The 19751-nt window shown below is 36.2% G+C and overlaps 1 protein-coding gene across 1 annotated transcript in view; it reads left to right on the plus strand.

The window, feature by feature from the left end:
• Positions 1-13702, plus strand: part of NEK10 (NIMA related kinase 10) — a 68472-nt gene extending 54770 nt beyond the window's left edge. The window contains 6 exon segments of the mRNA XM_086852871.1: positions 13-50; positions 2925-3025; positions 6094-6235; positions 10024-10076; positions 10164-10219; positions 13582-13702. Coding sequence (XP_086708997.1) covers positions 13-50; positions 2925-3025; positions 6094-6235; positions 10024-10076; positions 10164-10219; positions 13582-13702 — 511 coding nt within the window.
• Positions 13703-19751: the final 6049 nt, after the last annotated feature.

Here is a 19751-nt window from a genome sequence, read left to right on the forward strand (position 1 = left end):
TAGTAATGATAGAGATTATGTCGACAGTTCTGGATCAAGACTGCGATCAGGTAATTTTGAACTTGTAAGAAATTCAAACTTTAACTTAAACCTAACGATTTTCAAGTTTTTGAACATTATTACATTATTCTCCTGTTGCATATAGAGTGTTTCCTCTTTCATTTCTTCCTCTTTAGTGCCTATTGATCTGCTTTTGAGAGTACCTTCACTCACCTGCAGATTCCACACTAAGAAAATCGAGTGTTTGTTCATGATGAGATGGCAGTTTCATGGTCTACCAGTTGTAGTTCTTTGCAATTTGAAATATCAGTGGTTTATAATTGTATTTTAAAGTGTTAGAAAAAGAGATAATTACATTTGACATACAAATATGTTATTTGAAGTATCATTAAGGTAGTTCTTAAAAGTATGAATTCCAATATGAATCAGTAAGATCTCCTGTTAATTGTCATTATCCCAGCCAAACGTCTGCTGAATGCAATGGGAATTTCTCCTGTAAAATGAATATTTCATATAGCCGTTGCAAATTATCATGTATTTATGCATCATGATTGATAAAACAAGTTTTCTGTTTGAAGTACTTTTCCTTTTACTAAGAAGCTTCACACACCTTAAGTTGCTAAGCTGTGATTTCAGAATACATATTGTGTGAATTAAATAATATTTGAAATAAAACTATTTTGATCAGTTAAGAGATTGATCTTCACAAAAAAAGTGGTTATTGTCTGTACTAAGTTCTATTTTACAGCTTTCAATACAGAAACTGTATTAAGAATTTTAATTATGAAGTAAAAATCCAAATTTGATGTCGACCTTCTGTAGTTTCAGTGCTGTTTGCTAAAGGGTGCCATATAATAACTGCACAGTTTAAACTTAATGTCTGCAAGCTATAATGATCTACAAAAAAATACTTCAGTCTTTGTTGATATTTTCAGTCCTGGGAGTAATTTGAGTAAATCCATTATCTTTTGTCAGTGATGTTTTCCTTTTGGTTAAAAGTCTTAAAAGCTTTGGTCAAGTCTTCAGCAGCTATTCACACATGTGCCCTCATTTTTCAAATAATGCTGTACTTCTATATTTAGAAAAAAAAACCCTGACAAGGAACTTGGAGTTATCTGGAGTGTATGGACTCCATGGGAACTCCTGAAGTCTTTGAAGCACACAGATACTACAAGTAGACATTAAATCTGGTCCTCCTAGACTTTAAATCAAATTGTTGCTGTCATACTAGAAAACAGAAAAAGTTCCCTAAGTTAAATAACAGGGAAATCCAAATTATGTCCTACTTGGTCATTGCTGTTTGCTTTTATTCCAGACATATCTCTATTCAGAAAAAAAAAAAATTGAAGACCTACAAAAGAAAATACTCTGATTTACTTCGTTTTGGTTTGTAATACAAGCCACTGACAGGAGAAGAGACAAATACCACAGAACAGGGAGCAGTGAAAAAGGGAACATGTCAAAGAGGTAAAGGTTTTATGAGTGTCCCCATATAACTGAAGATTTTAAGGTTATAATGACAAGACCACACTGGGTTCTTTTGGGCCTTGAATATAGCAGTATTGAAGCTGTTGTTAGAGAGCTGAAAATGAAGAAGAAGGACTAAATCAAAATTATTCTTCTGGTGGCATGTATTTTAGATTATTATAGCATGGCTTCCTCTGTTACTTTGAGCAGAACCAACTTACATTTTTGTTTAAGTGACTGAGAGGAAATGCAAAGCTTCTTTTCCTCTTATGATTATTAAGAGAAGACCTAGGGAAAATATGTCAATCTGAATTTCACTTGACTTTCTCAAGACATCTGCCAAAAGGCACGAAAACCCCAGCAACACCAATGAGGTTGTCTTCCTGATCCTATTAAAAATGTGTCTCCCTGTGGCAGAGAAGAATGTTTTCTTTATCATTTTGTTTCTGTGAAAGCACAGTTCAGATCTGGATGGTCTTTAGAAACTAATGTTTATGAATGTCTTTCTTCTTATTAAATTAGCCAGCACAGAAATTCATCGGTAAAAAAGTGAGAATAATTCTGTTGTGGACTAGTTAATGTTGATATTTAGATTTCATCACCCTCTCAGTAGAATTTTTAAGCTTGACATAAGATCACTTTGAAAAAAAAAAAGAAAAAGTTTCTGTTCTTGTAGATTTATACATAAGACTTGATGATCCTCAGGGTGTTTCTGTGGGATTAAATGTTAGAATACCTAAATTAGCCTCTGAAGTGTAGTTTAGAGATAATTGTATTTAAGAGAGGTACAGGGCTGCTGGCTGAAGTTCAATTCTTTGGCCAAAGCTCTTTGCTTAGCTTCAGGTCTAATAGTCAACTTGGAAAGATTGTTTTGTGGACTAATGTTCTTAGTGATATGCTAAATGTTTTATAGAGGAAGTCTGCTGATATGCTTTTATTTAATCTCTGGGCCTGACAACGTGTATGACTTTAATACACAAGTTAAAAAATCCTAAACAATAGATTTACTTCATTGAACTGGTCCACGTCAAACATATTATTATAATCCTTAGGGTAGAATGAAAATGAATTTCATAACATCAAAATATATGTAAAAATACTTTGTGTTAGTCTATGTAAAAAAAATCAGTTAATAAAATTACGTTTATCATATATTTAGACTTTTGAATAAATGTGTCAAAATTTAACAATAGTTAAGGTACATTAATACTGCTTTTCTCATAGAGTAATTTAGTGATTCAGAGGAAGGGATTTTCTTTTACAACACATTGTCACTTACATTGTCTAAATTTTTAACATTTTAGATTATCCTTTTTTTCTTCCCAGCATTATTGAGAAAACAAGTCATGCATTTCAACTTGGTATTTACGTCTGCAAAGTTTTAATCTCTGTATGCTATTAACGTACTAAGGCACCAAAATGAGCTGCCCTCCTGATTTTACTCTTGTCATCTACAGCATTGGCAGGAATTGCTGTATCACAAAGGAAAGTGAGTCAGATCAGTGACCCTGTTCAGCAGATTCTTATTCAGCCGCACAAAATTATCTTCATCACTCAAGTATGCATTGCTGTTGCTTCTGACATTCTGTACTTTTTAGTCATTTGTTGTTGTCAAAATGATGTTACTGCAAAGTGCTGCTAATTTAGTTACTGTTCTTTAAAAACAACAGAACTTGACATTTTTGCAGATGGCAGGATGCTTTAAAAATATATCATTAAAATAAAGACTAACTTTGAATATTAGTATGTGGAGGATGGAAATAATTGAGTCATATGAAAAAAAAAAGCTGTGTCTCACCTCAGAAAAATGGATTGTACAGTAAAGTATTTTTACAACATTCTGTCATGCCAGCAATATGACTACTTAAGGTGATAATATCATTTACTGATATGGAGAGTTAATAATATGCTTTCCTCTGTAGTAATAGTTTTGAAATAACTTTGAAGTTATATTTTAATTATCAGTACATAGTAATACTGTCTTGGGAGTTTTAGTGCAATAGATGAAATCCTGAATATGTTAACTATTTTGAAATGTCAGATATTTTTCAAATTTAAGACTTGTTTTAAAACTAGGTTCAACTATTTCATAGTGAGAGAGTTGAAGTTTTTTGATGCTGATTCCAAAGCAAAAATGGAGCTGAGCTGATACAAAATCTGCCTTGAACTCTCACCTGAAAATGTGATTGGAACCTGTTTATTCTGCAGAAAGATGGCTACCATGCATCTTTTTGAAAAATTTGCTACTATTAAATTAACAGCTTTTTGTTTTCCAAAATGAAGTATTGGAACATTACATTTGGCATGTGATGTTTATCACCTCAGGGCTTTTGAGACTGATCAGCCAAATTTGGTTTTGTTTAGAACAGAATAACATAACTGAACTTGGGTGTGCTTTACATGTCTCTTTTTTGTTGTTTCTTTTTTGTTTTAGTTGTCAAGCTTATCAAAAAAGGTAATACAAGAACTGAATTATCAAAAACAAAGGAAACAAACATTATTTAAAATAATTGGAAACTATATCCTTCTCCTATCAGCAGAAATGAGGCAGTTGAGTTTTTACATGCTATATTTAGAGTATGTCCAAGGTGTTTATTAGTGAACTAATCCTCTCTGTTGAAGAAGGCTTTCTCAAGTGGCTTACTAATTAATATGAGTTATTGTAATGTGAATGCTCAAGAACTGAGAGTTAACAGCAACTCAAAAACTGGCTCAGATGACCTCTGAAGCAGGAGGAACAGCTTTTCTCTGATTTCAGAGAAACCAGAATCCATACCTGTACTTGTTTAATATGTTCCATATGCCTTCCTTGCACTTGTTTATGTTCTTACAAATCTAAGGTTGAGTATTTTTTATAATACATAGCTGTTTTCTCAAACTGTTACATATTCCAGCTGACAGGTCTAAACTGAAGTTTGCAAGGAAGAGTTCTTGCCTGTTAGTTCTTGGCTGCCAGCAGCCTCCCCTGTTTCCATGGGAACAAGAATCAGAGTGGTCTCTGGAAAACAATGTGAGAGAAAGATTTTTAAAAAGCATTATGTAAATGCTTGACTTTTTATTTTTTCTTTTTTTCTTTTTTTCTTTTTTTTTTTTTTTAACTGATCTGACAACAGATTTCATTAAAACAAAAGCTAAAATTGAACACTAGTGCCCAAGGCAACTCCCAAGTTTCTCAAGCACTGAACTTGTTCCTTACCATTTCTGCTTCAGAATATCCCAGTATCCCCATGGTACATTAACTACACACAGTTGATTGCAGTGCTGTGTAATCCATGGAATATGTTGCTGGCCTTTCCTAAGGCATCTTTTCTTTACTCTCTTATAGGCTAGGGAGCATTGAACTTCTGACTTAAAGCATCTGTTTAAGGCCTAATCTGCATGAAAAGAAGAGTAATATCTGTCTGTAAAAAAGAAAAAAAAATAAAAAATCTGCATGTCAGCAGCTGTCTGGAGAAGTCTTTTGTGCTTAACATGTGACTTTGATTCCTGGTTTGTCAGAGCAAATCAGGACTCCTGTGAGGCCAATAAAACTGTTCTGGATTTATAGCTGTCTAAGAGCAGTAATTTGCTCCAGTGGGATAAACGTCTTTATAAAGTGTACTATGTCAATGTTTGAATGTGAATCATTAGTGGTCACCCCTCCCTAAATAGTCAAAAAGCTTCCTGAATTCAGCAGAGTGACACTTCATGAATTTACATCAACTAAATGATTACAAAGTGTATACTAAATGGGAGATAATCATAGTTTTTCAAACAGTGTCTGCAGGTATAAACAACTGCACAGAAACAGCATAGAAGATAAATTCAAAAGGGTAGTAACATACCACAGAATGGTTGTCAGAATGGGTTGGTGTCATTGCAGTGACCAACAGCTGAAACTGTATATTTACAATTGGAGCATAAAAATTATTTTAAAGGAAAAAACATCCTTTGGACTCTCTATTGAAGACTTTAAGTACAGTAGAGTACGATTTGTGGGGTTTTTGTTTGGGTTTTTGTTTTTTGTAAATACAGATGAATGATGTGTTCTTTTTCAACCAAAAAGACACAAGAGGAAAAGGTATATAAAATCAGTTATGCTTTATAGACAAGTGAAAGGTAAATTACCTCCCTCAGGAGGCTTAGAGCAAAAGGGATGCTCTGAATTGTATAGAGACCCATAAGGACCTCAAAAGAGGCCATTGAAGCTATTCTATGCACACTGAATGAAGGTCTAAGCTTCTTGATATTCCATTAATTTCAGATGGAGCAACTCATTGTAGCCATCATGAAATCTAGTGTAATGTTCTGTGAGTTTCATCTGTAGAAAAATGTCCCAAATACTTGCACTTTGATCAGGGAGGCAAATCTGGTATTATCAGTGTTAGGCTAATAATGATGTTTGACTTCAAGACAAGAAGAACAGAGTTACATGGTAAGCTAAGCCTAATGGGCAAACAAAGGAGCCTTATTATAATATGCCATTAAATCAATTCTTATACTGTTGTTTATCACCATGCCATTAGATATCAATCTTTCTTTTTGCAGTGTAGCTACATTTCTCAATAATGGCACTTCTGAATGGGTCATTTTATGGCAGGTGTAACTGCCATAAATGGTGAAAGTGTATTTCTTTGTTTCATGTAGCTTTCTCCAGCTTTGTGATGCAATTTGAAAAGGAGAATCATTGAGAGATTCAAGAAGTCCCTTGTCAGTCAGCAGGGCAATCCTTGTAAACTGAAATCAGAAATCAAAAAGGTGTGGTATACCATTTACTACTTGTGGTCAAGTTTGTCTCTCTATTCAAACATTCTATTGATATTAATATCACAAAAATATAAGTTCAAGAGTCCATTTTCCAAAGGAAATGTTTAGAATATTCTCTAGCTATCCTATATTTGGCAAATATGGAGTCTCCTTAAGTAAGGAGTTTCTGCAGTTGTTTTCAAGTTTGTATCTTGTCAGTAGAACTCCTTTTGTAGATGGAAAGGACCTGCTAGCTCCTAATACACAAAAGCAGACCTCATCTCATCAGAACTCAAAAAGATAAGAGGAAAGGCAATTGTAACTAAAGGTTATGTAAGCTCTTAATTTATGCAATCTCTTCTTGGTAAGATAATAGTTCCTTGATATTTTTCATATTTTGTACTGTACTCCTACTCAAACCATGAATCCTAAGAAAGCACTGTCCCAGAGTACCTTGAATATAACATGCCTCGTCCTGTTATTGCACAGGGTGTCAGCAACATTTTTGTGTCATTGGTTTAAAACTACCACAGATCTGTAAGAATGGCCTGAGCGAAGGAGCACGCTTGCATGTTTTCCAGTGACATGCTGGATGCCCTCCAACAGAGAAAGATCTAATGATTAATATCAGAATTTCTAAATGTTCCTTTGAAATCTCCTGAGAGGACTGTAATCAGTAAAGGATTTGAAATTTACTTCCTTGGTGTCTGTGTACTGTGGGAGACTGAAGCTAAGACATTTAGTTTATGAATTGATGATAAAGTGGTTATTAGATATATTATTGTACCTAAAATTTGATGACTAAGGTGACTTATTATCATTCACATAATTCTCCTCTGTAACTTGATTATCACCTACTTCCATTGAATTATGTAGTCTTCTGTGTCATTGTTTGCTACAAAACAGACCTACCTCAAACACCAGATCCTTCCTTTGCTTTTGTAATAATTCACCTGAGGTGCTAAAACTTCCTGGAAGGTGGCACATTGGTAATACATTAGAAAGGTAGTTAAAGATGCTTCTTTCTGAGCTGTCAGTTTCATGCTGTCCTGTCAATCAAGTTGGGATTTACATTAAACAATTCCTGTATTTCAGCCATAGCATAGAAATACTTGCTCATTGTGTATTGAATTGATGTTTTCAAAAAAGTGTGCTCGAAAGTATAAGAAAAAGGAAGTGTTTATTACAAAATCAACCTAATTTTCAGCTGTTCAGATATTAAGGAAATTATTTGTAAATGTTATTAACTGTAAAATTGTGCTAGGTTCAAAACTATTGGATTTAAACCTGTAGAAAAGGGAAGAAATACTCTGTTTGAAAAGTAAATGGTAGTAAATCGAAAATATTTGAAATGCTGGAAGCAATTCTGGGCATTCTACCTTGAAGGAATAGTTATAATCTATTAATGGAAAGCAACAAAAAAAAGTGCAGTTAGAAGGATGGAGAATTGATAAGCATAAATATCACATAATTTACCAAAAACAACACTGTTAATGTACTGGGTTACATGGATTTCATTTGGAGGTAATGGGAGGAACAGGAGCAGAGAAAAGAATTAGGTTGAACCCTTACAGCAAATGTTTTGAGGTTGTACAATTTCTAGAAATAAAATTTAAAAATAATGGGGTTTTAACTACACCAAATTAGAAAACCTAATAAGAATTTCAGAAAAAAGATTCCTCCACTGTTCAGTGATGGGGTAAAAGTCTTCCAACAACAGAGATTCTTCTGTTTCTGTAACTGTAAAAAGTGTTATCATGCTGCAGAAATGCATCACTGAAATTTCCCTCCTGCACACGAAAGTGATCCTGTCAGAGCTGTTACCAGTGGATATTTTCAAAACTAGATGTTTTTAAGTTTAATGTCAGTTTCATTGCTCATACAATCAAGTAGCTGAAATGACTTTCAGAAGTGCTGGGATCCCTCTAATAGGAATTATATCACTTGAATATCAGCTAACAATTTCACAATTTCACTTGAAGCCACAGTTTTAAAAACCAGAGTCATTAGCTGCTTCTCTCATATATTCAAGAGAATACATTTTCCTGTTTATCTTCACACAAATGTAAGGTTTGTGACATTTTATTCAGATCATCTGAAGAATTCAGTGCTTTATTCTATGTGCAACTTGCAATGTTCAGTGTTTCTGGAGAGAGAAAGGTAGGATGTTCATAATTGTGTTCACCACTTTTTCATTAATCTAAAAAGTACTGAAACTTCTTTGGATTTCCGATTGCAGAAGAAAGCTTCTGGGAAACATAAGGAAGTGTAAATTGCCTCCTAGAAGTCTGAAGGTTTGGCAAATGGGAAGGATGGACTTTTCAGGTGACTTTAATTTTTTGGTCTCTATTTTTTTCCCTAGCTGCTGCAAGGTTCTCCTGAATTGATTAAACCAAATATCTTCACAGCAGATTGGCAGAAATATATTGCTTCCAGATGATAGAAAAGGTAAACAAAGCATCATAAACTTCTGTAGTGGCATATATATTTCTAATAAAGTATAAGGTATCAAAGCAGAAGGAATTGCTACTCCAAGATCAGTCTTTAAAGACAATAAAGTTATGTTGACCATACAGAGTTTCTGGGGGGTTGGTTTGTTTGTTTTTGGTTTGAGGGTTGTTGGTTGGTTGGGTTTTGTTTTCTTTTATTTAATTCATGGTGAGATACACAGTTCAGCGCTGCTGGAATTTTCTACTGATTGAAGAGAGTACACTTGGAAATTATAAAGAAATATCAAAGATGCAAATAATTTGTAGTTCAGCCATGAAAATTAATAAAATATTTGTAACTGAAAAATGTCATACTTAGGATTTACTTGTCCTTGCATATGATTTTTAAACCAATACTGTTTAAACCCTTATGTTGTTCTTTTGTCATGTGTGAAATGGTTGTAATGGGTTGATTTAATTACATAGCTAGATCAAACCTTATGAACTTGAGGAGGGAAAAATACAGACACACACATTTGTATATATACTTTAGAAAATATATCAATATATGTGTCAATTCTACTTTGGACTAGTGATTTGAAGACAAATCATAAACACCATGTACAATTGAACCTACCAGCTGTGGCATCACCTGGGTTGGGAAACTACAATTCCTGGTTCAGAGACTTTTTTCATCATGTTTTTTTTTTGTGCAATGGATGTAAGGGAAATGTGGAGCCTGTATTTTGGTAATTGTGCCATTTACATTCTTCTAAATACAGAAAAAACTGTGTTGCAATCCATGGACTAGAGGATACAGTAACATTAAAATCGGTGGTGCCAGAAAGAAGAGTGGGAAACTTTAGTTTTGATGGCCTTTGTGTTGCAAATAGCATATCAGTTCCAATGCTTATTGCAAAACCAAAATTAATACCAGGTGTCAAGGGTGATATTTGAGCAGGAAATGAGTCCCTAACAGTCACTTTAAATACGAGCATTATTTTGTTCCTGGAGAAGATAATGCAATTTGTTGAGCTGCTCATTGTCTGTAATTTTTGAATCTCTTAACCTCACAAATCACTGCTGGCTGTGTGCCCTTTTCCACTGTAAATTTCCACTGTAAGAGGGAAAAAATAAGGAAGTTGCATTTCTGAGTTCTGTTACATTAAGTCTATAAAATATTTTTCATTGGTTAGGATACTTCCATAATGTGTGTGCGTCAAATGTTGTTATCATGCCATAAAATGACCCCACTTTTTAGGGGGTCATTGTGCTCAGTGAGCGTTACTGGTCGTGAAGCATCTGTCTTGTCATTATGTTTGAAGGGGAATTGCTAAGAAACTGCTAAGGGAGCATAAATCCCAAGTTCAGTAGTTTAATGTTACTTGCCTTTTACTTTAAGGCATTCTTGGCACTTCTGGCGTAGCAGAAGGGATGTCATATAAGCAGTTGCAGGTAAGCTGAACATTTATCTATATGTATTCATTTATTGCTCTTAATAGTACTCTTAGTTCACTGAAATTAAGTTCTTTAATGTTGTAGATTCTAATTGAAGAGGTTCTAGAGGAAAGTGGTTATTGCAGTTTCTTTCCTAACAGGTCAGTCTAGTCAATTTAAAAAGAAAAGGTTAATTATGATGTGCTAAACCCAAATGTATGGTCTTCCTTTTAATGGGACTACAGCTCATTTTAAGCTTAGTCCAGTATGTGGTTTATTATAATACATGGATGCATGAACTGGAAGAAATGTATGTGGGGCATATCAGCTAATCTAAGCAGCTTTTTTTGGCCACATCTGTTTTCTTCATTCAGATGAAAGAGTAGTACAATATGGGAGCTGTTTCTTCACATTTTTTTTTCCCACATAAGCTCACATCTGAACAAAAGGTTCTTTACATAGAAGTATATTTTATTTTAACACTCTGCCATTGCAGGGTTTAAAGGATAAAGCTGATATATTTAGCAAAGTATTTGAGTACAGCGCAAAAGCCAGTGTAAGTGTTTACCAGCACAAAAGTGCAGGGGATGAAAAAAAAAGTGTGGTCTTTGAAACTAGGCAAATGCTTTGTCCTCAAGATGGTATATCTTTCCTGCAGGAAAATTTTGACACAAGAAATATAAGATACATATTAACTATATATTTATCATATTTTTCATCTGATATCCTATTATTTATTATCTCAAATATTATTTAATGCAAAAAACCTACTTCAATCAAGTAAGCCTATTCTTGTGTTTACATTAATCAACATTTTAAAGTCTAGGAGACTGCAGTTAGGTTTTCTAAAACAAACAAACATAAACCCTCCCCCCCCTTGCCCTCCCTATTATAAGTATTAAGAAATTTTAAGAATTTATAGTTCCTGGTTCCTTAGCTGTATTTTTCGGTTATTTTTTATCTCTGTAAAGTTTTTGGTATGATTCAAGCTCAAAAAATTTCTGATGGTAGTCTGAATATTTCTATAGGCTACTCATTAAACTGGTATTTCAGCTTGCAAGTATCTTGCAGCTGCCAGCTCAAAGCATTGAAAATCATGATTCAACATTCCCAAAATAAAATAATGGTTCAATCTTTAAACCTTCAGGGTGTACTTGAATTATGTTTACAGATTACTTTTTCATCCATGAGGTCTAACAAACTTCTTTATAAATTTTTGCAAGTATCAAAAAATTTTTGCCCTAATGACAAGCTCCCAGGATTTGATGCTGAAGTAAAAATATTGCACAACTTTTGTAAAAAAAAAAAAAAAAAGACATCAAGGTATCTTTCCTTTCCTATTATAAATATTATATTATATTATAAATATTATAAATATACAAATGTGTTGTAGTTTTATAGGCATTTATCTCACAGACTAGTAAAAAGTGTCTTACTTTAATTAACTGTGATGAAGGAGGTGAATATGTTGAATATGGATTTCAATGGTTTTTTTTTTACAAGAACTATTACAGAGATAAGCTATCTATTAAAGGAAATCAGAATCACAGTGTATCTCATTTTGAAAGGACCTGCAAGGATTGAGTCCAACTCCCTGTTCCTCACAGGACTTTCTAAAACTAAGCCATACGACCAAGAGCATCATCCAAATACTCCTTGAACTCGGACAGGCTTGGTGCTGTGATCACTAGAACACAGTTCCAGTGAGGAACCTTGTCCACATGGCCATTCTGAACTTCCCTTAGCACAACTTCATTTCATTCCCATGTGTCATTGCTGTAAATGTAATTGCTGAAGTGTAGAGCATACTCCAAGATTGCAGGCACATAGGCTGGTACTTTCCACATATGAGTGCCATAGAAATGCGCATGGGACTAAAAGCAGTGAAATAATTAACTGTCTTTTTTTCCTGATTTATTCAGAACTTTTTTTCTACTCAGCTGGAATTCCATAGAGAGTAGCTGTTCTGCAGAAAACTAACTTAAGATTCTAAATCTTTAAAAATGTTGTTTTAAGGGAGGCATAAACAATTATCCTTCATAGCTACATGGGATGACAGTGTAATATAAGGAATTCTCTATCCTGCAGAAGGAAATGGGTGAAAGAGCAAGCAGTACATTTCAACATGTATGTAAGGTCTGGAGAAGGCCAGAGATATTTATCCTTAATCACACTGGTGAATGTGCTATGTCTTTGAATTTCACAGGAGCACAGGAAAATTGGAAAGCACATTTTGTTTCCCCTGAGTCACACAATTTCTTCAGCAGCACCTGTAGAATGTTATCTGCAATCAGTGCTGATCTGTGTTTTCTTCGTGGGATTCTCAGCAAAAACAAAATTGATTTTGGAATGAATTTTGGAGGAATAGAGTGAAATCTCACAGGTGTGAGTCTCCTTAGAAGCTAGGATGTATTTAGTCGGTGTTTTTTTTTGTTTGTTTTTTTTTTAAATTGTTTAGATTTGTTAACGGTGTACATATAACATCTATTGCAGATTTTGCCTGGCTCCACTGCATGTGTGTCACTATAGCAGGTCCTGGCTTTAGCTGGCAGATACAAGGCAGTCGTACTGCAACCCTGTTGTTGGTCTGTCACCAGCAATGTGTTTTTTCACTATGCTTTTTGTGGTGGATTCACCATGGCTGGATCTCAGGTACCCACCACAGCTGCTCTGTCACTCCTCTCCACAACTAGATGGGGGAGAGAAAATATAATGAAAGGTTCATGAATTGAGATAAGGACAGGGAGAAGCATCACTCACCAGTTCCTGTCAGAGGTAGAACAGACTCGACTTGGGTATATTAGCTCAATTTATTACCAATCAGAATCAGAGCAGGATAATAAGAAGCAAAACAAATCTTAAAAATATCTCCCACACTCCTCTCTCTCCTTCCTGGGCTTTACCTCCTCTCCCAAAGTGGTGCAGGGTGGGAATGGGGGTTACAGTCAGTTCATCACTGAAGTGAGTGATGAACAGTCAGTTGTTCCTGCTGCTGTTCATGGAGAGAAGTCCTTCCCCTGCTCCACTGTGGGTTTGCTCCCACAGGAGACAGTCCTCCTCAAACTTCTCCAGCTGGAGTGCTTCCCATGGGCTACAGTTCCTCACAAATTGCTCCAATGTGGGTCACTTTTCCATGGGATGCAGTCCTTCAAGAGCAGCTTGCTCCTGCGTGCATCCTCCACAGGATCACAAGTCCTTCCAGGAAACCTGCTCCAGTGTTGGTTCCCTCTCCATGGGTCTGCAGATCCCTGCCAGGAGTCTTGTACAGTATAGGCCTCCCATGGGGCCACAGCTTACTCTCAGGCATTCACCGTTCCAGTGTGGGTCTCCCCCATGGGCTGCAGGGACACAGCTGCATCAGCATGGGCTGCAGGGGAATCTCAGCTCCAGTGCCTGGAGCAGCTCCTGCCTCTCCTGCTCCACTCACCTTGGTGTCTGCAGACACTTCCTCTCACCCTGCTCTTCTCTGAGCACAACTAGATCTGAGCAATAACTTCTTTTCTTTTTAAATCTGTTATCACAGAGGCATATCACCGTCTCTGATTGTCTCAGCCTTGGCCAGCAGCAGTCCTGGAGCACAGGCATTGGCTCTGTCAGACATGGGGGAAGCTTCTGGCAGCTTCTCACAGAAGCCACTCTTGTAGCCCTCCACTACCAAAAACTTTACACGCAAACCCATTTTGAATACTGTTATTTGCTGCCAGGCATGTTTGGTTCCCCTGTCACTGATGTTAGTTGTTTCACAGATAAAGTTCTACTCCCAAATAACTTATATTTTTTCCTCCAGAAAACGGACAGACCATGCTTTAGCCTTGGCTGTCAAAAGCATGTCTGCATTTCCAGAAAACTTGCCATGTTTTCTGAAGTGTGTTCTGCTCAGAGCCATTCAGAGCCTCCAGAACTTAAGCAATTTTTTTCTTTTTTTGCTGTTCACACTCTCTCCAAATAGCCAGAGTCCAGTTTCGATAGCTGTCCAGTATTGAATGATTCATTTGGCTAGCAGACACGAATCATTAGGTTTCGCCTCAGACTCTCCAAACAACACAAGCAAGCTAGAGGAACAAATCAGTTTCCTGAGCTGCACTGTAAGTCACTTATCTGTGTCCACCATTACCTGGTTTTATTCCATCACACAGTAATTGGTTTGCAAGCCCTCACAGCAACATCCCATCAGCCATTATTGCCTAAAGCTGCTTTGAGCTTGGCTCTCCTTCCTCTCTTTTATGTACAGTGAGACATTTCAGAAGCAACTACAAATTTTCCAGCAGAACCTCAGTCCATCCTGTGGCTTTACTGTGATTCCCTTCTTAGAAAGGTGTGCACAGAAGAGCTTTAGAAAAAAGTATTTAGAGTAATGACAATCTGTACTTTGTTTGCTTTAGCAACATACAGGGCAATACTATTTTTAAACTTACTTATGTTAAAGCTTTCAGTTCAGGCTGGGTTTTTCATTTTCTAAGCTGTATGGTGTAGCATGTGTGGGTCTTTCCCAGTGGAAACAGAATGACAGTGCTTCTAGCAGGAAACAAATTGCCTTCCCTGCAGCTCATAATATGTTTCTAGCTTGTCTAGTAGAATGAGAAGGAAAAGAACTTCAAGGGCTCAAAAGTCCTTAGAAGGCACGTCAAAACATCACAAACTTGATTTGCAAAACTGCAAATGTTTAAAGATGTTTTTCACTTTAGGGCCAAATTTCTTCATGTTTTCTGGTGAAGTTGACATTGACATTATCCATTCCATATATTGTAAGGTAAATCCTGATTTAGAACAAAGTATTGGGGTGTGTGCTATGGCCAACAGCACTGTTAAATGCAGAATAATCAGCTAGATGACATAATAACACAATCTTCTATCTCACTGAGGAACACGCTTTATAGGAAAATTCTGAAAGTATGTTCCATTTAGTTTCTGGTTTGGGGGAATTTGTATGCATTGTCTTTCTCTTCCATCACTGCTGCCCCTGGCTGTGCCCTTCTAAAATTCCAAGAATATAGGATGGGAAACCAAACCTTAAGTGAGGTGATGACATGAAAATTGTAGTAGGACAAAGAAACTGTATAAAGATAAAAATAAAAATATAAAAAGTTAAAAATAATTCAAGTAACTTGGTGGGGTGATGAGAGAAACATGAATTCATTAGAAACTGACAGCTTCATAAGAATAATGTCATGCTGCTTTTTTCCCCCTATTTTCATTATAGTAGTAATTACTATCTCAATACCAGTCATTTCATGGGGATTAATGACCAGCTGAGGATAATGACCCTCAGCTTTATCTTGAATAATCAACTTGTGCCCATTTATCACTAATCTCCTGAAATTACTCAGCACTCCAATTGTATTACTTATTTATACAGAAATTTGGTAAACATGCATAAAAAGATCCTGTAATGTTTCCAAATGATTCTGTTCACATCCACTGTGCCACTCTTTCTCTTTTCCACCTTCTGATTTAATATTAAACTGTATAAGATGCAAGCTCCTTGTTTGTGGGGCTATTTATGAATAAGACAATGAATACCAGTTTCAAAATTTCATCCTGCTTTTTTATATTAAAGCACACATATAATATCCAAATTCATGGAGAAAGCTATTTTTAATAAATTGCTTGAAGAGACCTAATCCTAAGCAGAAACTCTGTTATAAGAAAAAATGCAGTGGTCAGAGACAGGAGATGTGTTCAGCTGAGTGCTGTAGCTCTGTTGTGGTTTCACTCCCTTGGGCAGCCTCAGCACCACACAACCACTCGCTCACTCCCCTGCAGTAGGACAGGTGAGACAATTGGAAGAATAATAGTGAAAAAGCTCTTGACTTGAGATAGACAGATTGATAGGTAAAGCAGAATCTGCACCTATAAGCAATGCAAAAGGAAGAATTCATTTTCCACTTCCCAGCAGCAGGCAGGCTCAGCCATTTCCAGGAAAGCAGGACTCCATCACATCTCACAATTACTTGGGAAGACAAGTGCCATAACTCCAAATATACCACCCTGCCTTTACCTCTTCTTTCCTACAGCTTTTATTGCAGAGCTAGATGCCATGCAGTGTGAAATATCCCTTTGGTCAGTTGGGGTCAACTGTCCTGGCTGTGTCCTTTCCCAGCTTCTTGTGCACTCCCAGCCTGAGCACTGGTGGGGTGGTGAGAGATGCAAATGTGGCCCTGGTGCTATGTAAGTGTTGTTCAGCAGTAACTAAAGCACTGGTATGTTGTCAACACCATATTCAGCACAAATCCAAAGCATAAGAGCATGCAAATTACTGTGAAGAAATTTAACTCTAACCCAGCCAAAAGCATACAAGCTCAAATGACCATGTCTGTTTGTGAGGAATGCTTCAGCATTGGTTTTGTAGGAAGAAAATGGTTGCAGTGCAAGTAAGACTATAAGGAAACAGGCTTCATAATCTAATGCATATGAACAGTTATATGTCAACAATTATAATTTTTTAACTTTCTTCAGTGAAACTGATTTCATTGTTACTGAAATTTTAGAAATAGAGAAGCAACTAATTTTGTTGTTAGAAAGAGCTATTTCATGAAGGCAGTAACTGTCAAGTCTGTCTCTAATGATAGCTATACATTTTTAACCACTCAAAGAATATCTCAAGGTATTATGCCCAGAAGGATTATACAGCTCAGGAATGACAGCAAATTCTGAACTGTGCCTGTTTGAGGCAGCCTTCATTTGTATTTGGTCTATAGTCCATAATTTGAAAATAGAAATGCATTAGTGGAGCTTTATCTGCCTGCAAATTTTTACCATGTTGATTAAGTATTCTTCAACATAATATACCTCTTTAATTCTGTTAGATGGCCAACAGATTCAAATTTGTGCTTTGTTTAGTTAGTGGTTTTTTTATGTTTTAGGACATACTCAACTAAACAATAGATTCAGCACTCCTGGAATCTAAAGTAGGTATTTTGACTTGATGGTATCTAGGTGATTTAAGACATTCCGCTCCATTTTAATCTCGCCAGGAGCCATTTCCACTAATGTTGCCAGGTCTTGTGCCAGATGTCTGTTAGTTGTTTTCTTCTTCCAAATGGTTCTCCATGTAGATTCCTAGTTTTCACACATACAGAAGATTGTTTTGGCCAGCAAGTCATACCAGCATTCTGCTGAATTGTACTTCTCCCCAATGAGGTAAAAAAGTTTGCCAAAGCACAGAAGTACTTTTTACTACTGCTATTATTATTATTATTATTATTATTATTATTATTATTATTATTATCATCATCATCATCATCATCATCATCATCATGACCATCATCATCACTATTATTTTACTATTATTACTATCATCATCATCATCATCACCACTACTAAACATTCATGGCTGCAGTAATCTTTCATTTAGCCCCTGCAGTTCTGATGGCTGCCAGCTGAGGGTCTGTGTGGCACTGTAAGTTTCCAGTCTATTTCCACCAGCATCCACTTCACCTTTTGAGGCAGCTGTCCTTCCACTAAGAGGCAGTATTGGCCTATCTTTCCTAAGCCACAGATCCTACAGAAATTAAAAGCAACATGAAAGCCTGGTGTAGCAATTGATCCCAGCTTTAATTTCATACAGCTCCTGGGGTTAGACAGCGACTAATATTTGTCACATTGATGAATACAGAGAGTTCCAATGACAAACATTTGGCCATGAGATGGATTAAAAGACATTTGCTGGACAGGGTTCATTGCTGCACATGGTGATTGTCACAGTGTGCCTTGTCACACTTGCTAGAGAGATAATTTTAACCAAGTTGTTACAGCTGCACAGATACAGGCTGCATTCACAAGATACATGTCCAGGCTTCATGGTAATGGTAGAAATCTACAGAAAAGATGACTTATAAACTAGGAAAAATGTATGCTTTGGATTCTAGGGTATTACAGCTCTTCATGCCAAAATCAAATGGTCAGGTGTGAAAAACTTATTGCTAACTATATTTTTAGTGACTTGCAGAAATGTTCTGGTTATTTCATGGGTGACCAGTAATAACAGAGAATTTAATTTTTTTTCCCCTGGTGTCACAGAACCATAACAAGACATTTTTCCCACTTTGGTTAGTAAGTCAGTCTTTAAATTTTTTTTATTTTTTGTTTTAGGCTTATTTTTCCTATGAGTCAGAACGATAAGAACTGTAGAAAAAACTGTTTATTGCTTTTTAGCAACTAGTTAGCATCAAAACTGCTAGACTTGGCTCGTATTAGTACTGCTAGGTATAAAAGAGGGATAACCTGACTGTTACTCATGACACTGTGTGGTGTAGAACAGAGAAGTGATCCATCTGGTGAAAGTACCCAAATAATGTGACCATGTGGTAAGATTGTCATTAATGCAAAACCTTGTCCTTCACTCAAGCTGAGTGAAGTCTTATCTTTATTTATCTTTAGTGATCTGTTGAAAGATGCATGTCACCTCTTGTTGGGAAAAATGAAAGGACATCTGGCATGAATTTAGGCTGACTGGTAGGGATAGGTAGGTAGGTAGGTAGATAGATAGGTAGATAGACAGACAGACAGACAGACAGACAAAATTAAGTGGTCTCCTGACACTAGAAACGCCTGAAGTCCACACTGCTTGTAGAAAAAGTGCGTGTTTATGAAGCTGTCAGCATTTGGACTGTGGGAATGACTGTTTTCAACAGCAGGCAGATGGCTCTGCTCCCTTGCAGAGATCACATGCTCCAAGTTCTCAGACATTCTTCTATGAGCTCTCCATCTTTGAGTGGAAGCATCTGTTGTCACAGACCTGTTTGGCTGATGGGTCTGCTCTTGCAGTTCTGAAGCAGGTCTTTTTACCAGTTTGATGAAAAGATTTAAGAGCAACTCCTGTGCATTGGAGATGTCTTCATGGTGGAAATCATGCACCAAACGTAGATAAACTCTGTCAAAGAACATCAAATAAGAAGGCACCTTCCTACTTAAGCTGCTTCAGAAAGCTCAATGTAGTCTAAAATCACTCTTGTGCAAGCATTCTTATACAGCTACTGTGAAATTAACACTTTCAGTTGAAGTAAAGGAGAAGTTTTTTGGTTTTGCTTTTTTTTTGTTGGTTTGCTTTTTTTGAGGGGGACATAGGGCTCTTTTTGTCGTTGGTTTATTTGATTTAGTTTGGTTTGGTTGGTTTTTTTGGGTTTCTTTAGGCTTTAATGGTTTGGTCCAGTTGTTCAGTTTAGCTGATAAGAGTGTGATATCCTTCCGTGTCATATCAAGGTGGTGTTTAAAGGTATCTTTGGAACTCTTAGACTAAATTATAAAAGACAATCTGAAAGTTTGGGAAGAAATGGAAGATGAAATGCACCTACCTCAGTGTTCAGAAATCAGGGCCGTACAAAGAAAAATTTTTTTTTACCTGTTTCAAGATATCCTTAGTAATTATGGCTAGAGGAGGAATTGCACAGACTTACATAGGTGGGTGTTTTGATATAGGGGTGCAAGACAGAGCAAAAGCTATTCCAGAGTGTCAGTATAGAACAAACAGGCACAATGCTTCTCTAAGTATTGTGTCCTTTGTTTTTGAATACTCCCTTTTTACTAGCAGAACATCCATTTACTGATAAGGGAAAGTCAAATCTTCATTTTTTTGACATGGTACTCCATAAAGATAATTTTTAGGCCTCATCATATTATCAACTCCAGTTTTGGAAGTTAATTTGAAGGCTTTTACTAAGACAAATCATGGGAAAATTATATAAAATCAATATC

Source organism: Cyanistes caeruleus, chromosome 1 (assembly GCF_971803275.1).
Source record: "Cyanistes caeruleus chromosome 1, bCyaCae1.hap1.1, whole genome shotgun sequence".
NCBI lineage: Eukaryota > Metazoa > Chordata > Aves > Passeriformes > Paridae > Cyanistes > Cyanistes caeruleus.